At 40.2% G+C, this 17646-nt stretch overlaps 1 protein-coding gene across 2 annotated transcripts in view; it reads right to left on the bottom strand.

Annotated features, from left to right (window-relative positions):
* Positions 1 to 2726: 2726 nt before the first annotated feature.
* The window catches only part of syndig1l (synapse differentiation inducing 1-like), a 41178-nt gene continuing 26258 nt past the window's right edge, over positions 2727 to 17646 (bottom strand). For both annotated transcript variants that reach the window (XM_034900476.1, XM_034900477.1), the window contains exons 3-4: positions 16336 to 16473; positions 2727 to 5767 (exon numbers count right to left, since the gene is read on the bottom strand). In XM_034900476.1, the coding sequence (XP_034756367.1) occupies positions 5609 to 5767; positions 16336 to 16473 (297 nt within the window). In that variant the 3' untranslated portion in view covers positions 2727 to 5608. The remainder of the gene's footprint in view (positions 5768 to 16335; positions 16474 to 17646) is intronic.

Genomic DNA, 17646 nt, shown 5'->3' with positions numbered 1-17646 from the left:
CCCCCACCCCCCACACACACACACACACACAAAAAAACAATGGTCTTGCATTACAAATTCACAAGGTGTTCTAAACCAGCACCTGTTCATTGTGCTATTTTTATATAACTGCCTGAGTCGCTTAAGCTAAATAAGCCTCTTTATCTGAGGTTGCAATCTGTCCAAAAACATTTTTTAATGCCTCGAGCAATTTCATCAGAATTAGCATTTTTGTTTTGTACCAAATCAATGAAAAAAAGCCGCATCATGAACCACCCCATACCAGTAGGTTAACCAGGTATTAGTGAAATCTGATCCACGATTCCTTTTGCCTAATCCGCCCTTGAATATTGTAACTGGAAGCTGTAAAAACTCCACTGACTTGCAGTTCTTGTCATGTGTGGGCAAGTGTGAGATCCTGTATAGTGGAGGTTTCTAGGGTATTGCACCATCCTTAAATTGAAATACAATAACCAATCTCAAGACCTGCACCTGCAGAAAAAGACTGCAGTTTAGCATTGTAGCTTCCAGTTAGAAACACGAGGAGAGCAAATAAAACCAGGCTAATTTCTCTCTCCCACGATAATCTTCTGCATGATCCGCTAATGCAGACGAGAAATGGTTGTTGAAATGATGAAAACTGACTCATCCACATCTGAGAGGAACTGGGGGAGTTAGACAGTCAAAAAAAATAGAACTATTCTGTTATGATTAAAAGTATTTGATTCTATTTGTAGCTTTATTATAATAGGCCCTATTCCTAAAAATCTTCCAACTTCACAAATCATTTTTAAAGGGAGCATGTGAAATCCCTCCTGCACGAGGACGAGCAAAATCTTTTCCTGCTCACTGTCAGGTTTGTTTAGGCGAAATCACTGAACGCTGGGAAACACAACAGTCTTCTTTTGATCTATTGCGCTTATTACTTCAATCTGCCTGTGTTTCTGCTGTTGAGTACAGACTGTTTAGCATATTCTCATAAAGGGGGAAATAAGTGGAGCATGCTCCTCTGTTTTGTGTTTTATATGAGAATGTTTCCCCCTTGATGACTAGGCAAGCATCTCAACAGCGTCTGTTGTGCTGCAGCGTGTTCACTGACAAAGACTTCAGCGTGTGACTCACCACTTACTCACTCCTGTAATAAGAGCTCTTCCCCAGCTGCTGCTGCAGTCACACCCGCTGTTGTTGTACACTGGCAAGCTATGCTATCCTACATTACCTCTGAATCATGACAAAATAATTTGGCTGCATGTAGCGAATCATTTTTTTTTTTTTTTTAATTCAGGCTTAAAGTCATGCATAATTAAGGTAAGCTTTGAGTGACAGGTGGGTGTCATCGCAGGTGGCTAGCATAGGCTTCATTGGCGTCCATCCATGCTCCACACTTTGCTGGGAGTACTGAATTAATGGTTAAAATATATAGTTAAATCTGGGTTGAAACCATTAAAGGTCCCATGGTATGAACATTTCCCTTTTTATGAGGGTTTTTAACATTAATATGAGTTCTCCCAGCCTGCCTATGGTCCCCCAGTGGCTAGAAATGGCAATGGGTGTAAACCGCGCCCTGGGTATCCTACTCTGCCTTTGAGAAAGTTAAAGCTCAGATGGGCCAATCGGGAATCTTGCCCTTTATGAGGTCATAAGGAGCAAGGTTACTTCCCATTTTATCTGCTTTGCTCGTCCAGAGAATTCTGCACACCCATGAGAGAGAGACATCATGACTTTCAAACAAGCAAAGTGGCAGTTGGTCAAGGCCACAACCGCAGCTTGCACCTTGCAATAGATATGAGGTTAAGTAATTAAAAACAAATGGTTAAATAGTCAGCTAAAAGTACACTGTTGAAAAATTGTGTAAAAGTTGACACAAACTGAACAAACTGAAATAGCTTAAAGGAAATGATTAAATAGCTATAAGCCATGTGTTGAAAAAATGAAAGTAATAGATACAGTTTTAAAATAGTTAGCCAAAAGCAACAAACGGTTGAAATAATTCATATTCCATTCCTAAGAAGATAGTGGTGGGGTGTTGATGAAGCAGTGCTTCAGTTTATCTGATAGAACTGTCTGATAACTGACAAAAAAGCTTAGTGTTAAAATATGCTACATACATTACAATCCCAAGCCACTAAAGCTCTGTTAGACTGCAAGAATGTGCCTATCAAAATAATATAAAGGCACAATGTGAATTGTCAGTTTGTCTCTTACCTGTATTATTCGGTGTGAAATGTTTAATAACCATGATGGTGACTGTGTACTTTCCTGCCTGCAGCTACAATATGAGAACACTACAGCTACAAATTTCCGAGCTGCTCCTCCATCTCTTTCTGGCAAAACCACCCACGCTCCATGACTCAGTCTGTGTTTGTTTTAGCTTAAAGGACAACTCAAGCATCGCAATTACTGGGCTAATTCTCGCAGGTCATGGTTATGGAGTTTTTTTCTGGGATATAAATCTGACTACAGAGAGTTATATAAACCAGGGATCTTCAACAGGGGGTAGGGGTCTTATAAAACCATGCCAACAATTATTAGGCTATTTTAATAGCTTAGTATTCTATGCTAAACAAGATATGTATAAAGTCTTTAGACAGCTCTACACATTATTGTAGGCCCAGTTTAATATGCAACTTAATTTACACAAAACATAGAGTATGTAGTAGGGGAACCCTGATCTGTCTCTCTTTTAGTTGAAGGGCCCTTGCCTTAAAAAAACAAAGACCCCTGATACAAACCACTGGAAAAAACAGTTTTGCTTTTAAGAAAGAACATCCTTCCTTTCTGATTTATTTATTTGTCATTACATTTGAACATGTCTTTATTTGCACTATGTACATGTTGCCTTCACACAAGATAGGAAACCACATCCCCAAAACATGATGAAAATTTTTTATCTTCTTTAATTCGGCTTAAGAGCACGACACAAATAGAGCACTATCACCCTGGCATTGAGCAACACATTTGTGTAGCGTGGATGTGTACATTAGCTCATCGCGATGAGAAGGAAATACCAACAGCATTGGATCCCACTTACTGTTGTAACACGTTGCGCAATGCCAGGTCGCCAAAGAAGCCAGATAAAAACACATCTTTTTGAATGACACGCTACAAAACACAAAGCATGTTCATCGTTATAAGCAATAAAACTTTCTCGGAGAGATGAGAGCAGACGTACAGAGTCTTTTAGTATAGTTACAGTGATGGCCATGGTGTGTGCGTACACTGATGAGGAATCGGTAGCTCATGAGTTACCACTGGAACGTGTGGTCAGAGGGGCTCAGAGGTTATAAGGGTGTATTGATCAGCTTTTCACATGACCAGACACTTAATGAGGTGAATCATAGGGCCCAAAACAAATACCTAGAAATCAATCAGCATTTAGTTTGTCATTATCTGGGTTCCTTGATGTTTATTCATAAAGGCAGCCAAATGTACAATTCAAAGGAAAGTCTTAAAAGTTTTGGCTGCAGTTTATTTAAGCAAAGTGAATTGGAAATGTCCCCTCGTGGAGAATAAGAGCAATATTCGCTCTTCATTAGCACGCAATATTCACTCTTCATTAGAACAGCAGAACCGACCTTACATGGTTATTTGAAAATGTTCACAGAGCCGTTGATGTCTTAATAAATTGTTCACTTGTAGTTTTTGACTGCAACCAGCGGCGGCAAAAGTAGCTTATTAGTGAAGTGAATGTGGTTGTGCTATTTCAGGGCTATGCTCCAGAGAGTACACATTTCTTCAGAAAAAGCCATTACAGGGAGCTAATTGTGCACCATTAACGTCACGTATGACTAATGCAGTACCTGTGCAGAGAAACTAAGTGTATGTCATCTCTTGAGGCTTGGACTAGCATCAGCCTGCATCTCCAGTATCTGGAAAAAAAAAGTAATTACCCCCTTGTACAAACAATTTGTCTGTCATTCAACTTTGTGGAAAAAAATCTTGAAATTGTGAAGGAGCAAATTGAAGTGTCTCAATGCGTTATTACTGTGACATGTCCTCTGTTTTAGTAGCTAAATTGGGGAATGTGGGTTTAAGCATTGCACAAAATATGAGCTCCTTCACAGCCTGATCAGTTTTAAGTTCAGCTTTTTTTATGATCTGACAAAAACGAGTTCTCAATCCAATCAATCATGCGTAGCAGTAATACTGCTGGCATACATCTAGAGTCATGCAAAGAATAATTGATCACGGCTAAATTCAAAGCTGTCACACTGCGACACTTTGTTTATATGCGCAGCCCTGGAGGACATGTAAGGTCTGCCTTTTAATGATATTACCTACCTGATTTCTAACTCTATTGCCCATTGTGATTGGCTGTTTCATTTCCTATTGCCTCACCAGATGCAGTGTTTTGGGGTTGACACTGTGCACCCTTCTCCTCTGAAACTGTTTTATTTTTTAAAGACTTTTTTTGGGCATTTTATTTGTATAGGACAGCTGGAGACATGAAGGGAGAGAGATGTGTCGACCGACATGCACACACAAAAAGCCGCAAAGGGCTGTAAGTTGGAGTCGAACCCGCGGCTGCTGCATGGAGGGGTAAGCCTCTGTATATGGGCAAGGCGCTCTACCAGGTGAGCTACCCAGGTGCCCTCCTACTGAAATTCTGACCATCTGGCCACCTCGCATGTGCTTTACTTCAAAGTCTATAAATGAACATTCCTTATAGCGAGATTAGTCAAGGTGCCTTTAGGCAGCAGGGAACACACAAAAGACTACATAAAAACAAAGCACATTTGCGTGTACGTTGGCAAACCATATCTGGCACAAACAGATTTTGTCAGCTTTCAGAGCCTGTCTTTGATGGATGGACACCTCAGAGGTAGAAATACAGGCCTGAGGCTCCATTGAGATTCTTGTAATTCATGCCAGAGCATACTGTTCAATGAGTCAGAAACAGCGTCTGATGGTGTTTGATCTTTTTTTTTTCCTCTGAGAGCTTCATTCTTCTTGAAATTATAATTAGCAGTTCTGTATTTTCTTTTCTGAAGTTTGTCTGTAGTGATTTCAGAAAATGCGAGTGCGGTCGTCGACTGTGAGACAGTGAGCCCAGAGACAAATGCATCCTTGGTGTTTTGGAGTCGATGAGGGCAGCTGAAGTCAGGACAGGTGACGGGACTCCACTGAGAGGATCTTATTTTAGCTGCAGCTCAAACAGAGTTGGGTTAAGAGTGATTTTCTGTTGATTTCTAACCCACCTATACCTCTTCTCTTTAATAATTGCTTAAGTGTGCAGCGTTATCGCTTCAGTCTCTTCTCCTCGATGTCTTGAAAGTTAAAACCAGGAAAAAGAGGATGAAACCAACAGGGGTTTAAGTCAATGGAATGCAAACTGAACTCCAACATGGAATACTTCCATTACTCAAACCCTCTTACTGTCTCAACAAAAGAAACTTTTTGTCCATCACCAATTCCCCTTCTTCTCACCCTCCAGCTTGACCTCTCTCTAGTCACTGTGGCTAACCGTGGCTGGCAGAAGGCTGGAAAGAAAGGAAGGTGGAGGGAAAAACTGTGCATCCCCGAAACCAAACAATATTTCCTCGTAGTGTGCAGTAGCAATGCCGTTCCCGTGGGAATGGGGGGGGGAGGTTGTTCTTTTCCTGGGCTCCTGGGAGGTATGCTGCAGCTGCTATATGTGTCCTGGTTTAGAAAGGTAGGCGATGAGAGCTACCACCACCCCCACATACACACCGGTGCCTATGGTGATGGAGAGAGCAGCGAGGAACAAAGCCCGTCTGGAGGCGATGTTGGCCAGTGGAAAGTCACCTTTGTTCACTGCCTTGGTAGTCTGGAAAGGAGAAAATACAATAAAAGAAAGTCAGATACAGTTAGGATGGAGCTCAAGAGAAATGATGACATCAATGAAAAATGCTTTTATCTGTGTGTGTGTGTGTGTGTGTGTGTGTGTGTGTGTGTGTGTGTGTGTGTGTGTGTGTGTGTGTGTGTGTGTGTGTGTGTGTGTGTGTGTGTGTGTGTGTGTGTGTGTGTGTGTGTGTGTGTGTGAGACATAAAAAAGCAATGGGAGGATGAGTCCATTGACTGATTGGCTCGGTATAACCTGGGAGCGCTCATGGTGCATGGCAGGACTAAAAAATGGCAATTAGTGTGAAAATGTCAAGGACCAGAGGTTATGATTATATCGGCTGCAAGCACTGAATGATAAATGACACATGAGAACAGCAGATTTATCATAATATCTCATTAAGGGGGGGTGAGCAGCAGAGATTAAACTATAAAACAACATCTTTCAAGACACATGAGAGTACATTTAGAGAGTGCTGCTATTGTTTAACATGAGTAGAACATGAAAGAACAACTGATACTAACAGGTGAAATCTAAATGCTGTAATACATACTGAAACAGGACAACAAGCCCCAATTGCATGACCCAGTTACCAAGTATTAGGGTATAGTGCATTTTTACAATCCACTATAGGCACATACAGATCCCGTGAGGTGCTGCAGTAACTATTCTGCTTAAATAACAGTTGTTTAACTCTGACCAGCCCCAGTATAAAACAGAAGTCTCTTAGTTAGAAGTCTCTGTTTGATGTGATCCATTGATTAACAATGTTAATCAATGGATCAAATGCCTGTTGTCTACAGGACTGTTGAGCTGATGGGTGTGAATGTGATGAAGCGGTATCAGACTTCCAACTCAGAGGCCCCGGTCATCTTCATTTTGGAAGTGGAACTCCAAGTAAACAAGGTAAGGTTTCTTATTAGCAACTGAAGTGAAGAGGGACTGTGAATGGCCGTTAGATAGAGAGTCTGCTATGATGTTGTGTTTGTGTGTGCCACTGGCAGTGAATAGAAAAGTAAACACCAAAGCAAACCACAACACAAATCCTTATTTTGGCCTTCGCATGCGGATAGACGAGGCTCAATGAGGTTTCTTTCCTCGTTCATCACAACAGAACAAGAAGCTCCAAAATCTGGGAAGACTTTGAAACGGAGCGGCTGCTTTTCCTCTTATAGAGGAGCCAGCTGGTTCAGATACCTGACCCTGTGGCTGCTTTAATTTTAGATGTGCTCTGCATAGCTAACTGAAGATAGAGCCTGAGGTAAATGTAACACACTGGACAGATTAACAAGTCAGTTATTCATAATTTCAATTATTCAAACCAAATTCAAAATATTAATAACAAACAGCTCAGAAACAAGCTACTACTTCTTTTTTAATGTATGTCCCGGTATTTTTTGAGTGAAAAGGTTTTGTTATGGATTTTTAAGATTTACTGATGCCCTTTCATCTGTACATTATCCCTAGAATTATTTTTTATTATTCAAAGCCTCTCATTTGCATAACAGTCATGCAAACCAGACCAGAGTAGTTGCCCCAGACAGAGTGCTCCCATCTAGACTGTACTATTCCCTGTTTAGCTCTGCATTCTGTTTGTAATTTTGTAGACAAATCAATTCAGTCAAATGGATGCACATTACATTTGAAACAGAGCATGATGCGTAGACTGTGTTTTGTCTATAATAAAAGACAGAAATGGCACATCTATCAGTGCAAAATACTGCTAAGCAAATGCAGAAAGAACAGATGCCATCTACTTACTCTTTTCATGTATGGCGAGTTCTTGATTGCAACTTTGCATGTCACCTTGTCTTAGGGTAGGGAGACTTTTTAAGGGACATTTATTGAAACAAGATCAGATTTGTTCAACTTTATCCTGCGTTTTTCTTTAGATTACAACGCAGTGAAAAAACATTGTCGGTGTCATTACACTGAGAAAGTGATAGGTAAAGGCTAAAAGGAAATGGCCTACACTGTTGTGAGGATTTATACTTGTACGGGGAGTGTGTGGTAGAGGGAGTCAGAGAGTGATGGAGATAAGCTTGGGAGCGAGATACGACTCCGGCAGTGGAGATGGAGGAAGAACAGTAGCAGGAAAGGTTCACCCTCTCCTTGACTTCATGTTGCTCACAGAGATGGAGAGTGCCAGAAGTGAGTAAAAGGGAAATGCAACGCTACCAAGCTACGGCCAAGCAGACCATTCACACTTGTTGCGGTCTGCATTGACACAACGCGTAGTTACATTTCTGGAGAGGTACACGTAGGGAACGTATCTATGCATAACTACGTTGGTACTCGTACAAATACCGGAGCCTTTCTTGCATGGTTATATACTTTTTTATCCTTTTGAAGCAGCTAGCTCTTCATCTCATAGCACATAATCTTAAGAATAATACATTAACAATAAATCCTGATTGAAACCAAACGTCAAAAGGGTTTTGCCGACCTAATTGGGTGACGTTGGTCATCTGTGATGTTGTTCATCCTCATTTTTGTAGTTTTACGTGACTCAAGTTAAGCCAATCTCAGATTTTCTAACCTAGAGTAAGTATTTTTGAACCTAAACTACTTGCATTTCACAGAATTAACTACATTTATAAAACCGCAACCATTACGTTGAATAGAACGGTCACTTTATTAAAACATATGGTATGGTCACATGTTTGAAATGGCCACTGTGAGACCATATAACTGTGTTAAATAGAAAGCTCCTAAATGTCGTTTATTGGCAATCTACCTGTTTTATTGTTTAGGTATAAGGATGTTGTAAATGATGTTGTAAAAAAAGACTACACACTTTGGACTTTCACACTGTGCACCAAATGTTTTCTTAGTGCCAAGAAAGGTTTTAGAAGACAATGCCTAATCGTCCTAGACAAAGACGGCCAGATGAGAGCCAGAGAGAGACTCTTCAGACCAATGCCTCGAAAGGTCAGGAAGCAAATCCAGACAAAGGACGTCTATCAGAGCCTTCAATTTCCAAGTCAATACGGTAATTATTGAAACAAAAGCACCGTTATGGAGGCTTTATGGAAAATTAGGTTTGAGTTTGCATTCGAAACAAGACCTAGCCATCTCTTTTTGACTTCAATTCCCACATCACTGACAGGAAGTTGAAGGGCACATGCTTGTTATGTCATTTGACCATTAAACGCATTTAATAAACCTTGTATGATGTTTGGGTCAAATTGACCCCTTTCAAATTTTTACAAGAAGAAAAGTGGTATAAGTTATATTTTTTCTACCTGAAAATCAATGGCCTTATCTTTTTCTGTGATAAAAATGTATTCCTGAATAAATTTAGAAAATTATTCAAGATATGACCATTCATGTTTTTTCAATAGGGGATTTTCAACATGAATTATAACCTTATGACAATAAATGAATCACACTTCCATTTTTAAGTGTGAAGTAGAGTCTGATTGCATTCCCTAAACATAAAAAGTATGTTATCTCAATTGTTTAAAATTTAGATAAAGACCATATTTGTTATTGGGTTTTGAAGTAAAATGTTATTGCAGATTTGAAAAACCAACAAACCTATAAATCACGGGTAAATTTGACCCAAGAGATACGAGAGTGTCCCAAAAGTGAAGACAATACAAGGGTTAAACACTGTATTTGATGCTTCAATCTATTTTCCACTTAACACAAATAATTAAATAAAAGCCGGTCCCTCTAGGAATTCGTGATGTTGCAATCGGAACAACTCATGTGAATTCAACCATTCACCGTGAATTTGGTGAAACTCACAAGTTTGACCAATCACCGCAACTTTACCGAAAATTCAACCAATCACAGCAGTCCAAAGTAACAGATGTTAGATCAGTATGTGACGGTGAGAGCCACTGACCAAGCAGAAGTGAGAACGGGTTGACGTAACACACGGATATAGGCAAATTAATTTCCTTGTTTCTGATACGAAGACAAGACGTGTGTGACTTAAACATGTAATAGCATCGGGGCTCAGTTCCCCCCGCAACTGACGGTGGATGCAGGAAAAACGGGAGGTGAGATTTAAAGGATAACTCGTTATTCATTATTTATAGAGTTCAATGATACTTCACACAAGTGTCTACCTTAAACAGTTAAAATTTCATGAAAGGGGGCATGACCTGGTTAAAGTAATAGGGGCGGCTCAGCATCATGTAGACCACATAAGTTTCATGTAAATCAGAAAAAGGTTTGTCACATAAGGCTGATCTCCTGTTGCCTAGCCGGGGACACAATGAATAAAAGTCAATTTTGGCCAATAAATGTCTTCAAGCCTGAACCCTTATCAATCATGAGAAACTTTGGCCAAATTAAAACAACTTCGTCATTCATTGATAAATACTCAAAGTTGCACAAAAAGTTGTACTTTTAAGAACTGTTCATTGTTAAGGTCTTTAGATTACATGAATTTGAAGTCAAAATCTCTAGGAGGAGTTTGTTAAAGTATAGCACCATCACTTCTAGGCCTACTTCCTGTTGCTACTAGGCAGCGCTACAACTTTAAGTCAAATTTGACCGGGAAATGTCCTTAGGGTTAGAGTCTTATGAATCTTGAAAAGTTTCAGCCAATTAGACAATGTGCACTTGAGATACACTTACTTCCGGCGAAAACGCACAAAATGGCCCGCCCCGCCACGGCCAGGCCCTTTTATCTCTAAGGTCTTAAGAAGACAGACCAAATTTGAAGTTGATTGGATGAAATCTCTGGGAGAAGTTTTTTAAAGTACGACATGTGGAAAATGGCCAAAATCAAACTAATTTCAAATTTTCAATTAAAAATGGCGGACTTCCTGTTGGGTTTTGGATATGACTCCAATGAGCTTTTTTGTACGTCTTGACATGATACATGTGTGTAATAAGTTTTGTTACTCTACGTTAAACGTACTGCTGGACCTGACTTTGTTTTACTTTGTAGGGGGCGCTAGCGAGCAAAATGTGTGCGCCTATTGACGCAACCGCCAATTTGGGTGACCTTTTGAGTATGTTAAGCCCCTTAAAAAGGCAATTCATTTGCGGAAAAGAAGGAATAATACTTCCTTCAGTTTCAGTAGGTCCTTTGCTGCTGTTTGCGCTCGGGCCCTAATAGTGCTTTAATGTGTAGCCTACAAAATAGATTAGTATAGAAGGTTGAAAGTTTGTGTGCCTATGCTCTCTTCTCTGTCAGCATCCATATATGTTGTGAGGATTTTTCCTTGAATCCCCTTGAGAGCAAAGCAGTTAGAAGCATTAAGTCTTTATCTCCACAACCTTGACAAAATGATTGAAATGAGGCATCGTAGAAAAAAAGATAACATCTCAGACATGGCTGCATGGAGACTCATACTGCGATGTGCTCTCGTAAGTCAATTCAGCACCCTTAACAGGTTCCTCTTCCGAATAATAAACAGACAAATCCTTCTCTTTCTCTCTCCTTCTCTCTGTGTATGTCTATCGGACGCCCACACACACAGAAGCATGCAAATACATAACCTCTTTCACAATAATTAGCAAATTTATTTTCATCCATTATGATGACTTGTATAATGTGAGATAACTTTAGGGGAGTCTTATTTGCATAATCATGGCAGGAATGCAGCTCCGCACCTCTCTACTTTTCAGCACAGATGTCTCAGAGCTTAAGGAAACATTTATCAGCATCTCCATCCAAAACACAAACCCTATTAGTGGTGATAATTGAAACTCAATTCGCTTCCCAATCAAATGTTCCAAGCTAATTTTCCCACAGACATCCACTTTATGTGGTTATGCGGTTGTGTGTGTGGGCGGTTAACGCTGAATCCTTAAAGGTCCAATATGTAATATATTTACTGTAATGAATCCACGAATGAACCCTATGCATCACCAGATATTAAGGAAACATTCTAAGTTGGAAGACTATCTTCTTTGACAACAATGCTAATGGCAGTATTTTCTCCTTTAAAATTTCTGTTCCATGACGGAATCTCTGTTTGTGTTTTGGACTGTGTGTTGTTATCAATTGCCCAATTTGTCAGCCGGGCAGGGTTGCCAGACACAGCAGTAAACAAATAAACCCGGCTCGCTACAGCTGTAACCAGGGTTGTAGTCCGGACTCAAGACCGTTTTTCTATGGTCTCGGACTCGCTAGTAATTGGACTCAGACTTGTCTCGGTCTTGGCCACTGGTCTTGCCCAATATGGCTTTTGGTCTTGACCGAGTCCAGGTGTCTTTATTATGTTGATAATAATTTGGAGGGAAAGTGAAACCCAAAATGATTGTCTTGATACTTTCATGCATAAGACCTTTTTTTCTGTCCAGGACTCTGTCTTGACTCGGGCTCAAACCTTTTTGGACTTGGTCTTGACTTGGACTTGACTAGTCCTGGTCTTGACTTGGACTTGACTAGTCCTGGTCTTGGACTTGTCTTGGACTTGACTCAGACTCGAACTTTTTTGGACTTGGTCTTGTCTTGGACTCAAACCTCTTTGGACTCGGTCTTGACTTGGACTCGACTAGTCCAGTAGTTGGACTTGTCTTGGACTCGAACAAGGTGGTCTTGACTACAGCCCTGGTTGTGACATTACTACAGCCATGAAAGCAGCAAACAAACAAACGGGATCAATGGAGATAGATTCTACCCGACCTAAAAAACAACCTGTTTCCAACAACTGTGTGACCAGAGACGTTACAAATCCCGGGTAAATATTGGAGATGTGTTTGAAAGATTGTGACAGTTTAGAGCCTAAAAGGACGCTGACTTGGCTTATTTACAGGTAAGCATTAGCTTCAGGTTAATTTAGGGATGGGCATTTTATGTCTTCAACATTTGTGCAATGTAAAGTAAAGTGATCCCGACTGGTCCTGGCTGACGCCGCCGTGCTAACCCTGCTTACTGCTAACGTTACCGGAGGTCCAGTTTACAACGTTCAGTGGGCCACAACTGACAGCCGTTAGTCATTTTAAGCCAAGAGGGGGGGCTGTAAATTGGGAAGAGAGAACCAGGAGTTAGCAGTGTGTTTAACAATTGTTGCCGTAATTCTAAGCTAATAAAGTGTGTATTTGGGTCTAGTGGGAAAGGATGGCAAGGTTGAGGGGGTTTTAGCGCTTCCTACTGTGGTCTCAGCCTGGCAACCAACGTGAACGTTAAGTCTGGGGAGGAGAGGGCGGGGGAGACGACTCTCTCCAGTATTTTGAATTTGTACTGCAGTAACTGCTGTAAATTTTAAACACTATTGCAGTATTACATATTGCACCTTTAAAAAATATAGCACTACTTACCATAAAGACGATACACAGAATTAGCAATGTATACTCTTTGGCAAATAGGATATGAGCATATTTAAATTAGAACATGAATACACGTCTGTTTCTGTGTCTGTTTGTTGATGCTCTCAAATAAACTCCTCTCCTTGGTAAGCCACGAAGTGGCTCTCTTAGTTTGACATGATCTGACCTTCCATTGGGACAAAAACACTATTGATCGTCTGTCCACAGACTCTATTACAGTTGCTAAGCTGTTTGTTTGTAAATGTCCTCTGAGTAAATGACCATGCTCAGGTGCTATCAATTCTAAACTTTTGGCCTGGGCTCATTCTGCTGCCCTTGTCTAATCTCATAATGCGTCTGCTTACCCTGACTGCCGAAGGCTACAGTTTATCAACTGTAGCCGTTGACAAATTGTCCATCCAATTTTAAGCCACCTATTGAAGTGTCGCAATAAATAAACGGGAATTAGGCACAACAGTAGTTTCATCCAACAGTGACGCTATAGACTTAGCATAGCTGTAATCAGTAGAAGTAGAGGTTGCTAACTAGAAACAAAAGAAGTCGTCTTGGCAAACTTGCCCATCTACGAGAGAAAACTGGATAGAGGGCTTTAGGAATTTGGATCTGACGTTTTTTCATGTCAGTTAGCTAGTTGAATGCTGTCTGGGAATAAAGACAGCTCGCCAACTCTTTTTTTGACAAAAACCATCAGGTAAAACTGTCGTATAAATGTTTTTGTGCAATCAAGGAAGTTTTAGCAAATACTGTTGTTACCATCCAGCTTTTCTTTTTTGGGATGCATTTTAGGCCTTTATTTGACAGGACAGATAAAGACATGAAAGGGGCGAGAGAGGAAGAGTGACATGCAGCAAAGGGCCCCAGGCCAGAGTCAAACCCGGGCCGGCTGCATCGAGGGGCAAACCTCAACACAGGGGCGCCCGCTTTTCCAACGGAGCTATCCAGGTTCCCCCATCCATCTTTTCTAATGCAATACATCAAAATATGCATACAAATTCTGTGTATTGAAACACGGCTAGTGAAGTTTTAAGGCTATATTGGCCATATTAACCAAACTGTGCAGTATGTAGCTGACGCTGGAAAATGTTTATATTGTTGCTATGACAACACCAGAAGTCAACATAGGCGATCCTACGATTGCTAGGTGGTTTCAGTTTTACATATTATTGTAAAACATTGTTCACTGAATTTTGGGTTCTTTATGAGTTAAAGTGAGTTGTATTTTGCCCTTTTTTGTATATTCAGTACGAACGAGTTTTATTTTGGTAAGCTGCAAGATCCAAGAACGGAAGTTTGGAGACGGTAGCGCGACTGGAGGAGAGAAAATTGGGACTGTGAATAGCAAACTGTTAAGCTCCTGTTTTGGTTTAATTTTACAGCTGGTCTACCAGGCAGACAGGTTTTCACGGTGTTCCATCATACTTCTATAAGGAATAAAGTTTAAAAAATGGACATCGGTATAAAGTTTGGATTCCTTTATGACCAGGGTAGTTATACATTATACCTTAATTCTGTCATTTTAAGAAGATTTGTAACCCCAAATTTTATTGTCACAAACTTTAGAAATGACGTAAAAAAATCTAGATATTGCAGTCTGGCTTCGTTGGTCAGTCCAGATCCTTACACTCTTCTCTCAGTACAGATGGTGCAGAAAAAAAGAGTATTAAATTCCAGGCCGTGTTCTGACAAAGCTGAGAATATCCTTACACTGATACAGAATTTATTAATTTAGTTATGGGGGGGCTCCGTGATCAACTGACTGAAACAAAGACCAGTGAAGTGGGTTATTGAGCTATAAAATGAAACAATCCCAGACTCCCACCATATCTTTTCCTGACAGCTCTTCTAGATTGCACCTTTTAAAGGAGAGAGATTGGCAGAAAAGCCATCCATTCTTAAACACAGCGATCACTTCTCCATAATTACCCAAGAAGAATCAAATTAGACCCTGACCAGATAATTCACTGACTGCCTTCATCTGCCTCGGACTACACGCCCCCGCAGATAAGTAAGCTGAATGCTCAAGCTTTTGATTGACTGAGGCGTGTCTGTCTCTAGTGTGTGTGTTTGTGTGTGTTTACATGTGCTTTTAAACACACGCTGTGTGTGTCTGTGTCCGCCATTTAATGTATTTGGCCTTTCATGTTGAATATCGAAAGAGACAGAATTGATTAGCAGTACGACAAGGAGCGATCCCTCGGCTCTTTGTTTGAATGACAGGTCACCATTGGAGTTGTTTCCTGCAGAATTGAGAAGAGGGAGGAAGTCTGGTTGGAATCCATTAGATGACAATTATGTGCAGTTTGCCAATGACAGCAGCTAAGCTACTGCATAATGGACAGTGTAGCCTGATCATATATGATGCTTAGCTGCTGATACTGTGACAGATCACACTCTATAATCACACAGCCTTATACTCTTTGGAAATAACTGCTGGTTCTACAGTTCAGAGTTCTCTGGAGGTCCTTCGCCAACAACCTATACCCCCCCAAGGGGTGCCAGGCATAAGCTCTCTCGCTCTCTCTCTCAATCTCTCTACAAATCCTAATATTGTGGCTTTATCTTTCCATCACAGATCTCTGGCAAGGCAATATTGTTTTATCTATTACCCGTTAAAGATATTAAACACCCAAGCTCTGATCCTTAAATAGACTCCTTTTGGTTTAATTCCTTGACATTCCTTAACATTTAAAAAAACAGGAGAGTGGTAGATATAAGCCACAAAAAGATTACTAAAAACTGTATTTTTAGTATGATTTCATGCATTTCTTCCCACAAATACTGCTTTCCAAACTAACGCTCCAACAAGGCTGTTTGATGTAATAAAGGCCCACCTGTAATTGGGTTCATCTTCAGTCCTCTTGAAAAGGACACTACTCCAAAGGTCGTCTCATCTTAGTATTTTTGTCGCCTCCTTATTTTTGGAGTTTGCAGACAGAGCCTTGGAAGTGAGAAATATATAATCTTCCTAAAGGTGGCTTTCAGCCTGTATACAGAGCATTAAGCAGCTATTACAGATTTGCCTTGAGTTATTGATGGGTTACCCAGTAAAAAGTGGCCTTGCGTTGGCAGTAAGAGAGTCCTGTCCTTTTGATGTGTGATGAGTCATACATAGAGCTGGGTAATTGTGCATGTCTTTTTGTGTTCTCGCGTGTCTCAAATTCATAAAGGTGTGTGTGTATGGGACGATGCACCTGTTTTATGTTAGAGCTCAACAAACAGATCATGAATCATTCAGCAGCATGACAGTCAACAACTTTGGTGTGTGTGTGTGTGTGTGTGTGTGTGTGTGTGTGTGTGTGTGTGTGTGTCCTCACCCCTTGTGAAAAGTAAAATGCTGCGATCCCCAGAGGCCAGAAACAGCAGAGCATGGAGAAGATGGCCAGGCCCAGGTGGTCTCTTGGAGGGACGACTATGAAGTTGTCCTCGCTCTCGCTGTCGCTGGAGCAGTCCGTCTGCACAGAGAACACCAACTCAGTTCAAACCCCACACACACATTTTGTGTCCTGTACATGTGCAAATGTACAGGACATGTTACGTCATATGTGCTGACTTAGCAGTACACAAACCGGCGGGTCCTGTGTCAAAGACGTAGTTTGATATTTTGTGGAACAGACGTATTTGCTTTCTTTTGAAGAGTTCATAATAAGATCAATACCTCACTCATGTTTATATTTCGTTTTAGGCTACAGGCGCTTATCTTAGCATAAAGACTGAAAACGGGAAGACAGACAACATCTGCCTATAATTCCTTCTAAAGCTCACTAGTTTGTCAATCCTTACAAAAGTATTAAAATGCCAAGTTGTGGCGAGGTACACCTGGCACACACTGTACTCAACCAAAAAAAATAATATTAACACATGTTTTTATATGGATTTAAACAAACATGATATAATGTGTTAATTTGTGAGCTTTAGAGGTTCTGGTGGGGGTTTTGTTACCGTGGAACAAAGCCACGCTGACTGTTTCCCCGTGCTTCCAGGATTTGTGCTAAGCTAACACTTTTTAATAATGGTACATGAATTATCACAAATTCATGCATGAAAAAGCATGCATTCATTCATGTAGTACTTCATGAACTATCAGCAATGTGCTATGAATAATAGTATCTCATTTATGACTTAATGCATTGATTTAAGGTATATTAGTCATCATGATTTCTGATTTATTAATGATCATGTCTTCTTCATAGGTAAATCGGTAGTTAAACTCAATTGAATTGTTTTAAGCTTTAACATTGATAAATAAGATATGATTAAAGATGGCATTTGCCCCAATCTTTGGGACCCCTCAAATAAACTAAAAATGTCAAGACATTTCTTGTGTTCAGACAGTTAGTAAAAAGTAAAATTCATAAATATCCCATTTGGGTGGACATTGTTCTCAGGCATTTGTTGTTTTGAATAAAGCAACTATGACAATGCATCTGCAGAATACTCTATTTTTTTTCAATGTAGTGACCTCAGTGTCATGCCAACTGACTACTTTAATTTTTAATACATTTAATTCAATGCCACCATTAATATCTTATTTATCAATGTTAAAGATGGACCAGGTCAGCACTTTTTAAAGGCCACAAACATGATGAAGTTATGAAGAAGTAATGTTTAGTTAATGTTAACACCAA

This window comes from Etheostoma cragini, chromosome 18, assembly GCF_013103735.1.
Source record: "Etheostoma cragini isolate CJK2018 chromosome 18, CSU_Ecrag_1.0, whole genome shotgun sequence".
Lineage (NCBI taxonomy): Eukaryota > Metazoa > Chordata > Actinopteri > Perciformes > Percidae > Etheostoma > Etheostoma cragini.
The sequence above is the reverse complement of the archived record's forward strand: the minus strand, read 5'-3'. Positions and strand labels throughout refer to the sequence as shown.